At 39.3% G+C, this 14,189-nt stretch overlaps 1 protein-coding gene across 3 annotated transcripts; it reads right to left on the bottom strand.

The window, feature by feature from the left end:
• Positions 1-340: 340 nt before the first annotated feature.
• On the bottom strand, positions 341-13,677 carry LOC139422129 (membrane-spanning 4-domains subfamily A member 4A-like). 3 transcript variants are annotated; one of them, XM_071173280.1, is made up of 8 exons: positions 13,488-13,677; positions 8,579-8,749; positions 8,361-8,477; positions 7,877-7,933; positions 7,396-7,581; positions 6,957-7,079; positions 6,368-6,457; positions 341-1,186 (listed from the first exon to the last, which is right to left on the bottom strand). In XM_071173280.1, exons 1-8 carry the CDS (start codon positions 13,518-13,520, stop codon positions 1,091-1,093), a joined length of 873 nt encoding a protein of 290 aa, XP_071029381.1. In that variant the 5' UTR covers positions 13,521-13,677; the 3' UTR covers positions 341-1,090. The 3 variants fall into 3 exon arrangements, with proteins under 3 accessions (XP_071029381.1, XP_071029382.1, XP_071029380.1); XM_071173281.1 differs by having other exon boundaries at positions 13,098-13,581; XM_071173279.1 differs by lacking the exon at positions 13,488-13,677 and having other exon boundaries at positions 8,579-8,827.
• Positions 13,678-14,189: the final 512 nt, after the last annotated feature.

Raw genomic sequence — 14,189 nt, forward strand, 5'->3', positions numbered from 1 at the left:
ATCCCCCTCTTCAAAGGGGGAGACACACTAGACCCAAACTGCTGTAGACCGATATATATCCCACCATGCCTTTCTAAGGTCTTCAAAAGCCAAGTTAACAAACAGATCACCGACCATTTAGAATCCCACCGTACCTTCTCCGCTATGCAATCTGGTTTCCGAGCTGGTCGTGGGTGCACCTCAGCCACGCTCAAGGTTCTAAACAATATCATAACCGCCATCGATAAGAGACAATATTGTATTTTTTTTATAAACTCAGATTCTCTTTATCGAATAGTTGACTTAGGTTGAAGATCTGATAACATTCGGTATAACAAAATGCAAAAATAGAGAAAATCAGAAAGGGGAAAAATACTTTTTAATGGCACTGTAGAAGCAACTGTCATTTTTCATACTTTGGTCATCATACTTTGAAATGGTTTCTTAAAAGATCATAACATTTCATGAAACACATGGTTTTGACTGTTCATGAACTTTAATGTTGCACACACTCAAGATAGAAAGGATATAGGCTAATGCCCAATGTAAACATCCACACACCACTCCCTCATTATCAGGATGTTTTCAGACCCTTCAACCACTTCTCCAAAAATATACACATTTATTTAGGTCTAGCATTAGTTTAAAGATCAATATTTACCCTAAATATGAATGTCATTAATTACATTGTATAGAAGATAAAAGTGACTTCAAACAAAAAACAAATTCTGTCAGTTTTATTGTTTCAAGACATTAAGTTAAATATGCATTTGTGTGTTATTAAAAATGATGCATCATCATATTCTGTCATATAGCAGTGGTTGAATTTAGTTGATAAATCAGCTATACTTTTATATAAGAAATTATGATTAAATTATATCAATTAAAGAAAGATAGAAATGACAAAAACATGAGGTTATAAAATCAATCATATAGTAACCTAAAATTTATACTGAAACATTGCATTACAATACATTATCAATATTTAACTGTCAAATTATTCAGATCAGTAATGTGGTGCTAACCGTTGCCTGGCTTGAATCAGAAAAATAGGCCTAGAGAACACAATTTCAACAAAAAAAAGAACAATGTATTCACGGAGGCCCAATTCTCAAGGGATGACAGCAGTGTATTGAGGAGGCAGGGGATTCTTTTGAAACCCTGTACCCATACCGTCTCCCACAGGACCATTTGGGTAGTTCCCAGTCTGTAATGAAAACAACACAGGACATATGACCTTAACTATAGTTAGGTCCCAAATGGCACCCTATTCCCAATATATAGTGCTTTACTTTTGATCAAAGCCTGCACCATATACCCTATATAGTATACTGGGCCAAAGCAGTGCACCATACAGGGATTAGGATGCCATTTGGGTTGCATGCTATGATAGAAATTCTACAATAAAGAGATGTTAACAAAAAAGCTACAGTACGTACACATGCTCAGTATCTATGACTTAAACTGATTACTTACTGGGTTGAGCCTGTAGAGTGTCAATATTGCATGATCATCACATCCTTGCAATTATATTACATCGCTATTGTTTATTTTCAATTTAGTTTCAGTTCATTTTCAGACCTTTATTGTTAGTTTTTATTTAGTTTAAGTTGTGTAAAAATATTTACATTTCACTCTCATAATATTAATTTTTAGTGTTATGGACAGAATCAAATCTAATTTGATTTGATACATGCTTCGTAAACAACAGGTGTAGACTAACAGTGAAATGCTTATTTACGGGGCCTTCCCAACAACGCAGAGAGAAAAATAAATATTATTATTTCAAATAAAAAAACGAGGAATGAGTAATGATGACATGGCTATATACACAGGGTACCAGTACCCTGCACAGAGTCGATGTTCAGGGGTATGAGGTAATTGAGGTACATATGTGCATATAGGTAGGGGTAAAGTAACTAGGCAACACAATAGATAATAAGCAGTAGTAGCAGCGTATGTGATGAGTCAAAAGAGTTTGTGAAAAAGGGGGTCAATGCCAATAGTTCGGGTAGCTATTTGGTTAACTATTTAGCAGTCTTATGGCTTGGGGGTTGAAGCCGTTCAGGGTCCTGTTGGTTCCAGACATGGTGCATCTATACGGCTTGCCATGTGGTAACAGAGAGAACAGTTTATGACCTGGGTGGCTGCAGTCTGAATATGTTTAAGGCCTTCTTCTACCACCGCCTGGTACAGAGGTCCTGCCAGGTCACTGCTATTCTCCTTATAGGCCGTTTCCTCGTTGTCAGTTATCAGGCCTACCACCGGTGTCATCAGCAAACGTGATAATGGTGTTGGAGTTGTGTGTGGCCACTCAGTTGTGGGTGAACAGGGAGTACAGGAGGGGACTAAGAACACACCCCTGAGGGGCCCCCGTGTTGAGAGTAAGCATGGTGGATGTGTTGTTCACTACCCTCACCACCTGGTGCGGCCCGTCTGGAAGTCCAGGATCCAGTTGCAGAGGGAAGTGTTCAGTACCAGGGACCTGAGATTGGAGTTCACAATGATGTTGAATAGAGATTGCGGCATCTGTTGGGACGGTATACAAATTGGAGTGGGTCCAGGGTGTCTGGGATGATGGTGTTGATTTGAGACATGGCCCGCTTTTCAAAGCCTTTCATGGCTACAGATATGAGTGCTAAGGGGCAACAGTCATTTAGACAGGTTAGCTTGGCGTTCTTGGGTACATGGACTATGGTGGTCTGCATCAAGGTATGTAGGTATTACTGACTGAGTCAGGGAGAGGTTGAAAATGTATTTGAAGACATTTGCCAGCTGGCCAGCACATGCTCTGAGTATGCACCCTGGTAATCCGTCTGTGAATCCGTCTTTGAATGTTAACCTGTTTAAAAATGCCTTACACAGTAGTCCGGAATAGCCGGTGCTCTCATGCATGGCTCAGTGTTTCTTGCCTTGAAGCGAGCATAGAAGGCATTTAGCTAATCTGGTAGGCTTGCGTCACTGGGCAGCTTGTGGCTGGGTTTCCCTTTGTAGCCCATGATAGTTTGCAAGCCCTGCAGAGCGTAGTAAGATTCAATCTCCGTCCTGTATTGATGGTTTGCCTGTTTGATGACTTGAGGAGGAGGTAGCGGGATTTCTTAAAAGCGCCCGGATTAGTGTCCCGCTCCTTGAAAGTGGTAGCTCTAGCCTTTAGCAACAGTATGGATGTTGCCTGTAATCCATGGCTTCTGGTTGGTATATGTACGTACAGTCACTGTGGAGACAACCTTGTCAATGCACTTATTAATGAAGACTGATGTGATAAACTTGTCAATGTTATCGATAAATTCCGGAACATATTCCAGTCTGCTAGCAAAATCGTCTTGTAGCTTAGCTTCCGCTTCATCAAACCACTTTCATATTAAGCTTGTCACTGGTACTTCCTGTTTGAGTTTTAGCTTGTAAGCAGGAATCAGAAGGATAGAGTTATGGTCAGTCCCAGGGCCTGGTCTGGAGTAAGCAGAATGTCCAGAGCTGCCGACTTGTTGAAGAAGAATTGCCATCCAATTCGAGGTTAGTGATCTCTGTACTGATGTCCAGAAGCTGTTTTCGGTCATAGGAAATGATGACGGAGACATTATGTACAGCAAAAGTTACCTTCAATGTAAAAAAATAAAACACACAAAATAGCAGAATTGATCAGTAGCCCGTAAAATGTCTGCTATCCACTGCAGTGCCATCTGGTAGCCAGTTAGCATGACGTGGGAGGATAGGAGCCATTTGGGTTGTAAAATGTTTGGGTGCTTTTTGGGATGTCACTTCTTGCAAACGGGGGGAAGTAGTGGCACTGTGTCGCAGTGTTAGACTACAGACACCTTGGATCGAATCCAGCTGTATAACAACTGGCCGTGATTGGTAGTCCCATAGGGCGGCGTACAATTGGCCCAGCATCGTCTGGGTTTGGCCGGTGTAGGCCATCATTGTAAATAAGAATTTGTTCTTAACTGACTTGCCTAGTTAAATAAAGGTTAAATGAATAAAATAATTCTGTACATTGGAGTCATTCCATGTCCCTTTTGAATAGCTGAGGTGATTTTCTCAAGTGTAAAATGCTCTATCTACAAACAATTGATTCTCGATTGCGATGCGGTTTTAGATACCGTGAACACTCAGCTTAATTATCATCCAAAAACAATGTAGAAATACAAAAGATACACTTACTGTTTTCTGTTTTACCGCACATTTCCACTGAGGTTTTTTTGTGTAACACAAACTGTAAACCCCAATGTGCTCTCATTACTATTTTTTTAAAGAAACCTGTGGCACTTATGCCAGAGTACAGTTACTTGTTGATTTTGTTGCCTGTAGTGGATCCAGATTTGAGTTATATCAATTTGAAAATTCTGAGTAGCCCCCCCCCCACTAAGCCTTACCAGTGTGCCCTTTCAATTGAATTGTGGAGTGACCACCCATAACTGTATTTGTCAGTGACAAAGATGTGGTTGTTAAATTTGACATTTTCACTCCTGTGGCCTTCACCAAGTGATTTGATAGGCAAATGTTATCATTATATTTAAACCATGAAAATACATAAGGCCTTATTTTGAGGCCCAGCTTTACCCTATTTCAAATGCATGGTTTACAGGCCACTAAGTAATGTTGCAAATTTCCAGAAACATTCCCAAAATTCCCGGATTTCAACCGAGATTTCTGGAAAACCTGGGAAATTTTTAAAGTTTAAAGCTTTAATCCCCTGCAACTTGAATGAATAACTGCTGCTAAGGTTAGGAGATAACCTAAGCCATTTAAAAAACTGGAACAACTATTTCAGTAATGGGAGCAAAAATAAATAAATGATTGGATTAGATTAGAAAATGTGTTATGTTATTTATCTTTGTGTAGCACAAGATGAATCAATCAATCAGTCAATGTACATGCAAAAACTGATATTTAAAACAAAATCCTCCCCCACCGATCTACATGCAGTAGAGCATGCTGGGAAAATAAAACATAATTTTAAAAAATATAGTTGTGTGACTTCTCATTTAGTTTTGAGTCAGTACCACATAAATATTTTAATTTTTTTATTATTATTTTATTTATCCGTTATTTTACCAGGTAAATTGACTGAGAACACGTTCTCATTTGGTGACCGTGATGGTTTGAGGGCCAGATTGGGAATTTAGCCAGGACACCGGGGTTAACACCCCTACTCTTACGATAAGTGCCATGGGATCTTTAATGACCTCAGAGAGTCAGGACACCCATTTAACGTCCCATCCGAAAGACGGCACCCTACACAGGGCAGTGTCCTGGGGCATTGGGATAATAATGTAAGGACCGACGCTGGAGCCGAGAAGCAGGTACAGGGTGTCAAACATTTAATGAGGATCAGACAAGGAACAAGACAGGAACAGCGTCAGCACACAGGTAACAAAACGACACACAAATATTAATGTGAAAATGGGAAACAGAGCTGGGGGACAGACAGATATAGGGAAGGAAAAAACACAATGTTTCTTTGTTTCCTTACGAGTTTCCATTAGCTCAGAACGTGCAATGCAAAACACCTCCGTGGGAATCTGTGTTAAAATGGCGCAGAGTAAGTGTGTCTTTTGAATTTGTAAAATCATTTTGGGGTGATATGAAAGTAGAATTTTCCAAAACCGTATTTGCACGCATTGATTATTAACAGTTAGACAGAGAATCGGGAAAGTTTAACACGTTGGCCCTGCTGTGGTCAATTGTTCAAACGAGAACCCTATGGCTGTATGGACTGGGTTCTCAAGAGCTTAGGTTAGGTTAAAATTATAAAGTCACAAATGGCAAAAATCACCAGGGGCTAATCGTTCAGTTGAAAATAGTTGCGTTTTAGTAACTTTGATGGAAAGTGTTCTATCTAATGATGTATATAAACCCTGGATTGTAATTAGCCATTGAGAGCTTTGAAGTTTAGCTCACACAATATAATGTGAAAGTATGCATTAAGGTGTCTGTAATAGAATAAACATGTCAAAAACGAATGTAGACATTAATAAATGTACTTCGATAGCTTACACAATTTGATTTACATTGGAGGAGTGCCAAGATGCACAGCCACGGCTTGGCCGTGGCTTCAATAAAGCAACCGCTGTCAGTCATACAGGGTTTATACACATTGGTTCTATCACGTGCAACTACCTCAACAATTTTATTTGGACAATGCTTAAACTTCAACTCAAACGTTTTCTAATGTTCACAAGTACGGACCCACAGAATTTCATACACTGACCAATGTTTTGGTGATTACACAATTTGAAATTAAAGTTTTCGCAGTGGAAATGTAAAATATTACTCCAGAAACTCAGTTACTAGGACACTGGTGAGATCTTTTTAATTCAAATTTTAGATAACGATCAGCCCATTTGATATGGCGACCCTGCAGTTCAACCTCCAAAAGATGTCATACCTCGTAGTTGATCTGAGGAGGGTAAGGTGTGTTGCTTGGAGTCATGCTGCCATGAGGTACCGGTATTTGATTCCCAATGATGAACACTTGCTAAAAGACAGACATGTCAATTTTAAGTCCATTTCTAGTAATTCATTATTGAATATACAGGTGTCATGACTGCTCAGTGCTCTTACAGTTGCCAGAACATACTTTTGTATATAGAGTGTATGTGGACACCCCTTCAAATGAGTGGATTCGGCTATTTCAGCCATACCCGTTGCTGTCAGTGGTATAAAATCGAGCACCCAGCCATTCAATCTCCATGGACAAACATTGGCAGTAAAATGGCCTTACTGAAGAGCTCAGTGACTTTCAATGTGGCACCCTCATAGGATGCCATCTTTTCAACAAGTCTGTTCATCAAATTTCTGCCCTGCTAGAGCTTCGCCGATCAACTGTAAGTGCTGCTATTGTGAAGAAGAAACGTCTATGAGCAACAACGGCTCAGCCACGAAGTGGTAGGCCATACTAGCCAAGTGCTGTCTTCGGTTGCAACACTAACCACGAGTTACAACATTTAGACAGAAATCTATGTCCAAAGACTCACCTCAGGGGTGGAACGGCAGCACTGGCAGACAGCTCTGCAGGCGAATGACGAGACACAGATGGACACTATGAACTCCAGCATGGAGAAAACAGCCAAAACACCTGATATTCCCTGGGACCTGACCTATAGACAGAGAGGAACAGGAAACAGCAGTGATCTAGACTACACCGCCATTTTGGATTAATTATGTACAATTAAACTCTGACTCCCATTTCAGTGTGGGCTAACAAGAAGTATAATTTAACTCAATAGCATCTAATTCACTATTTCTTGCATGTTTGAGATGTCACATATATGCTACAAATGGGGTATAATTTAAACTAATAAAAAACATGAAACAGTACATACAATAGTCTAGTAATATGATTATAGATGATAAATTCCCCTTTACCGATTTACAAATATCTCCTGACCAAAGGAATAAGCATTTGGTATATACCCAATACTGTTGACAGACATAGGATCGAGGGTAGTTGATATAGGATGGAGTGTCGTATGAAGGATAGCGTGGATAGTCACAGTAGTAGCGGTAAAAGATGATCCCAGCACTGTCTAAAGAATGCAGAATGGTGCCAGTAACAGCAGTAACCGTGGCAACAACATTCATTCCAAGGGAGCCTTTTACCTAAGGGACAGAGCAGAAAGTGGACATAGGAATGAATGATTGGTTGTGAAGAATGAAATGCAATATGAAATACAGTGTGTTGACAATCATGATTGCAAGTCTTTATTAAAGGGGCAATTCGCAATTGCTGAATCGCCAGTGCCCACCCCACTGCTTGTGTTGTGGGAGGAAAAATAACAGGTTGAATGAAAACATGAGGGCCTATATGTGAAGTAGATTCTATGTTTTGAAATAAAGTGGAACTTTATAAATCAAAAGCCTAAACTTTATTGAGGCAAAAATAGTTGATACTGACCAGACATTTGTTCAGTTTGTTGTCAGCAGCAACAGTTAGAGAGCCTGCAACTACATACTAAGATGGAACAAGGAAGATATTATACAAGCCTACGTACCAAATGTCACCCTATTCTCTACATAGTACACTACAAAATTATTGTACTATATAGGGAGTAGGGTGGGACAAACATATTACTACAGTGTGACCAAAATTCAAATTCAAGTTGAATTACTCCCACATAGAAGTCAACAGAAACTGAAATGCATGAGTGTATAAACGGCACAGGCCTAGCCATGTACATATACATTGATAAAAGTCATTTGTTAAGTCATTCATTATACATTAAAGATTTAATAAAAACATGTAAAAAATGCACATACTGTATTGTTTTTAATGCATTTCTTTTCAAAATATGACATGATTCAATTATTAGGATGTTTTCTTTGCATCACGACAGACAGGAAATGTAAAAAAATATTATTAGACAGAGCAGCTCACTCACAATGATAGATCCCCAGACAAATATTCCACTAATTCCTCCAATATTGTCTACTTGTGGTCCTGCAGTCATCACGATTCCTGTTAACAGCATTATCAAACCAATCATGATCTGTATGGTCTGTGAGAGAAAAACAAAGCAGGATTTTTTTTTCTCTTCTTCCAATACATTCAACCAAAATGAAAAATTATTTTCAAATGATATAAAACATAAATTCTTACTCCCAGCGTTTTTGGATGCCCTGCCCGGAAACTTCCCAGCACTGAGGAGACCGTCTGTCCCAGACAGTGAGGAGCAGATGCGACCACTGCAACCCCCATCCCGTTCCCATAGGGGTAGACATGGTTGATGACCACCTCCCCGTTAGTGGTGGTTGTTTGAGAGCTGGACATCTTCACAGAGGACAGAAGGATGTTTGTAGTACAGTAAGAGGTGATATGGCTGGTCAGCTGTGTATTGTTGAGCCTCATGCAAAGTTTGTACTCTACCTGGGACTTGCAAAATACAGTGCCTTGCGAAAGTATTCGGCCACCTTGAACTTTGCGACCTTTTGCCACATTTCAGGCTTCAAACATAAAGATATAAAACTGTATTTTTTTGTGAAGAATCAACAACAAGTGGGACACAATCATGAAGTGGAACGACATTTATTGGATATTTCAAACTTTTTTAACAAATCAAAAACTGAAAAATTGGGCGTGCAAAATTATTCAGCCCCCTTAAGTTAATACTTTGTAGCGCCACCTTTTGCTGCGATTACAGCTGTAAGTCGCTTGGGGTATGTCTCTATCAGTTTTGCACATCGAGAGACTGACATTTTTTCCCATTCCTCCTTGCAAAACAGCTCGAGCTCAGTGAGGTTGGATGGAGAGCATTTGTGAACAGCAGTTTTCAGTTCTTTCCACAGATTCTCGATTGGATTCAGGTCTGGACTTTGACTTGGCCATTCTAACACCTGGATATGTTTATTTTTGAACCATTCCATTGTAGATTTTGCTTTATATTTTGGATCATTGTCTTGTTGGAAGACAAATCTCCGTCCCAGTCTCAGGTCTTTTGCAGACTCCATCAGGTTTTCTTCCAGAATGGTCCTGTATTTGGCTCCATCCATCTTCCCATCAATTTTAACCATCTTCCCTGTCCCTGCTGAAGAAAAGCAGGCCCAAACCATGATGCTGCCACCACCATGTTTGACAGTGGGGATGGTGTGTTCAGCTGTGTTGCTTTTACACCAAACATAACGTTTTGCATTGTTGCCAAAAAGTTAAATTTTGGTTTCATCTGACCAGAGCACCTTCTTCCACATGTTTGGTGTGTCTCCCAGGTGGCTTGTGGCAAACTTTAAACAACACTTTTTATGGATATCTTTAAGAAATGGCTTTCTTCTTGCCACTCTTCCATAAAGGCCAGATTTGTGCAATATACGACTGATTGTTGTCCTATGGACAGAGTCTCCCACCTCAGCTGTAGATCTCTGCAGTTCATCCAGAGTGATCATGGGCCTCTTGGCTGCATCTCTGATCAGTCTTCTCCTTGTATGAGCTGAAAGTTTAGAGGGACGCCCAGGTCTTGGTAGATTTGCAGTGGTCTGATACTCCTTTCATTTCAATATTATCGCTTGCACAGTGCTCTTTGGGATGTTTAAAGCTTGGGAAATCTTTTTGTATCCAAATCCGGCTTTAAACTTCTTCACAACAGTATCTCAGACCTGCCTGGTGCGTTCCTTGTTCTTCATGATGCTTTCTGCGCTTTTGACGGACCTCTGAGACTATCACAGTGCAGGTGCATTTATACGGAGACTTGATTACACACAGGTGGATTGTATTTATCATCATTAGTCATTTAGGTCAACATTGGATCATTCAGAGATCCTCACTGAACTTCTGGAGAGAGTTTGCTGCACTGAAAGTAAAGGGGCTGAATAATTTTGCACGCCCAATTTTTCAGTTTTTGATTTGTTAAAAAAGTTTGAAATATCCAATAAATGTCATTCCACTTCATGATTGTGTCCCACTTGTTGTTGATTCTTCACAAAAAAAATACAGTTTTATATCTTTATGTTTGAAGCCTGAAATGTGGCAAAAGGTCGCAAAGTTCAAGGGGGCCGAATACTTTCGCAAGGCACTGTAGGTGTGTGCATCAGCCAATTATTAGACTTCAAACTAACCCCATTAAATATGGGTAGGTGATAGGCTCTGTGTGTCTGTGGTTGCTGTATCATCTGTTAATTTGAATAATTTCCTCATTGCTGAGCGACCCTTAGTTCCTTCTTGTCTTATCTTCCCATCTTGGGCTTGAAGTTTTTGTCTATCGAACACAGGCTATAAAAGAAACTCATACATTTATTTTGTTATGTGCTGTATAGGCAACCATTTTCAAGGTGTCGTATAATAAAGTAATTCATTTAACCAAATACTTTGCCCCTCTGTGGGGAGACATCCTGAAATAAATCAGAAGTAGGTGAAATAACCGGAAAAACTGTATATTAGTGAATGTTAAATTGTTAGTGAAAAGGCATTAGATAAGCATGACAAACAAAAAATAGCTTTGTAAAGTGGAGTCTATATTAATGCTGTGATATCATGTTAACATTAGCTCTCATTAGCTCGTGTCTATTCCTGCACCCCTCTCTTCCTCTCATCTCCCCTCTCATCTTCCTCTCCTCATCTCACTTCCTGTTCTCCCCTCTCTTCCTCTCCTCCTCCTTCCAAGGTTTGTGTTTTAAAAGTTTTAGAAACATCTCAAGGATGATCAATGGAAACAGGATGCACCTGAGCTCAATTTCGAGTCTCATAGAAAAGGGTCTGAGTACTTAAGTATATAAGGTATATCTGTTTAATACTAAATTAGCAAAAATGTTTTTTTTTAAAACAGCTTTCACTTTGTCATTAAAAAAAATATTTCGTCAATTTTAGAATAAGGATGTAACGTAACAAAATGTGTAAAAAGTGAAGTGAATACTTTCCAAATGCATTGTATCTGGTCTAAAAAGGAAGGAATATACAATCATGAGAATCCACTTTTGTAGACAATATACTGACGCACAGACAGTGCATTGCGCAAACAAAACATCCCTCACAATATCAACTGGAATTACTTGGGGCTATTACAGAACTTTGTGCTGAAAACAAATATTTGATTGGGAAGAGACTGTCTCTGGCAAACATGGTTACAGACCCAACAACATTATATAGTATCTTCTCCTCATCAAGAAAAGCACATCAGCTCATTATGGTACACAAAGTAAGCAAAACAATGAAATTATTCCAACATTGCCTAAAACGATGAATAAGATATCAATGAGATAGACCTGTATAAGCAACATAACAATTGAGATATACAAACTATTGCGTAAGGGAATGATGAGGGGATAAGAGGCAAGCCATAATTTCGTTTAAGACATTAATGAGTGAGTCGTCGATATACTGTAACTATTTGTTCAGCACTTTTTAAATGTACAACAGAATTCAGAACATGGGCCGTTCTTTCATTATTCTCCCTGTACACCAGGTCAGAAATGTAGGACAAATAACGGGGGCATATAAGCAGACAATGAAAGCTCTTACAATATTCAATAGGTGACATATCTCAAAAACAAGCTATAGGTTACATATGCACCACTGAGTCAGAACAGTAAGCTAAGTTCTAGCTAGATAGCCAGTTGTCTAACATTAGTTTATTTTTTGGTTTCTGGATACCGTTTTATCTGTTTGACAACTGCTAACCAAAATATACTTTTAACAGACTATAATTAGCTAGTATCCCTGTTTGTCAAGAAACATGTGCTTCATTTGTTTTAAGTGGTTGCTATGTTAGCTACCTAATGTTAGCTGACCAGGCAGCCGGTTTCATCAAATTCTTTGGGTGAGACACATAGGCTACTAACAGCTTACTACACAACATACACTTACTACTACTTTCTAAACTTCTCCACTCTTTTGATCAGGGAGCTACCACAGTGAAGCAGCGTGAAGCACACCTGTGCACATGCTCGGATACTCTGTGTGACTGTGTGAGAACAACGTCTTGCATCGCACTCATCTCAATCTGCGGTGCTGCAACATCATCACGCTTAGTCTACCTTTAAATCAGTGTGACCGGCCAGTTTCAGAAGCTTGAAAACTCCATTAGAAAAAAAGCTTTGACACCATTCGATTTGTTGGATTTGTTCCTTCGTTCACGTTGTCACTCCCTTTATAAGTCTATTGTGGGTCCTTAGAGTATTATATTCCTTCTAACTACTCTAAGTTTATACTAAGATCTCCTTTTAACCACCTGTCCTTTTTATCTATTTTTAATCCTTTTTATATCAACACCTAATAATCTCTGATTATTATGCTCGTCAGCTAGTAGTCACTTGGAAACTAGTATTATTATATTTGGGATGTAACTTCTAATCCCTGATATACTTTTTATTGTCCACACAATCAAGTATTGTTTAGTGCTATAGCCTTAACCTATAACCAGTGTCACTTCCTGTTCAGTGAGAGTGTCAAAGGCGTTTGCTCTCCAGATCGTTAGACTGGCCTAGTTGTCAAAGTTTCTAGCTTTTATTAAATCACTCTGTTTTTGTCTTATACACGTTATCACATTTCAATGGTCATACAGTTTTCATTAACACAACAATAGTGCTCAATCAATCCTTAATGCACTTTATACTACTGCCAGCTAATATTGCAAATATTAAATGCATTGACACTTCTAACAATATTGACTAAATAGCAAAAATAGTTAAATTACCTTAAATGCTCAGTCCCTTGGTCACTTTCCCGTAATTGGTATTCTCTCAGTACTACTGCTAAGATTCCGAATTCTAATATTCTAATACTATTCACTTCCAACTCTGTGCATAGACTTTATATTCTTTTCCTGACTGGTGTTTGGCCGTTTCTTGAAATTGCCAATCACTTCTGGACCTGATGTGTCACTGTGTGAATGCCTACTTTGTCTGCGATCAAGAGGTGTTAAGACCCCTGTGTTTCAGAGACTCAGTTTCTTTGGGTTCACAGAGCTTAACCAGGTAGATTCAGAAAAGTGATTAAATTATCAATACTTAAGCAAAATTAAACCAGTTCTTAGAGAATATAGTATAAGTCTGTCAAAGAGAGTATAGTGTAATAGTACATTTACCTGCGATGATGCTCGATATGAGGTCTGTCTCATATGCTGATGAGGATCATGACTTTTCTAGTTTTCCTTATATACCTCCTCTACCGGTGGTGGTGAGTCGAGGTTCAGGAGAGAGAAATCAATGATATCCTCCTGATGTGTCTCCCCCTGCTGTTCAATGGTCGCTGATGTCGTCCATGGCCCAGTGAAGTCCCACTTATGTTTAAGAGGAGTTAAAGGTTCCTCTTGTGTAGGAGCGGGCAGATCCCTTTTGGTTTTTGCCACACCCTCTCCAGGATCTGTCCACTCCTTCCTCTTAGCTCCCTTTCTCTTCAATGACAACCCATTATATGCTATCCCTAAGCTTGACCCATTTGCTGCCTGTATCATCCCATAGCTTGCGTCCATTTTATTCTCTATATGGAGTGAATATTTGCTTCTAAAGTATTTTCCGTCATTTGTCGATGCTTTTGTAGTCAAACGTCCATATAACATTATGTTTACGTATGACTCGTCCTTGGGCCAAGCTTCTTCCTCATCCTCCTTATATGCACAGTATTTACTTTTGTTGCATGTACTATTGCAAAAGCAGACCTTACAACACTCATATACAATTACTTCGTCATATCTATCTTTCTTGGTCATCCTGCCTTTTGTGTGCTTTTTATAAATCGGCGCACTTGGGGCTCCATCCCTTCCGGGTGCTGGGTCCATCCTGTATAA

Source organism: Oncorhynchus clarkii, chromosome 12, assembly GCF_045791955.1.
Source record: "Oncorhynchus clarkii lewisi isolate Uvic-CL-2024 chromosome 12, UVic_Ocla_1.0, whole genome shotgun sequence".
Lineage (NCBI taxonomy): Eukaryota > Metazoa > Chordata > Actinopteri > Salmoniformes > Salmonidae > Oncorhynchus > Oncorhynchus clarkii.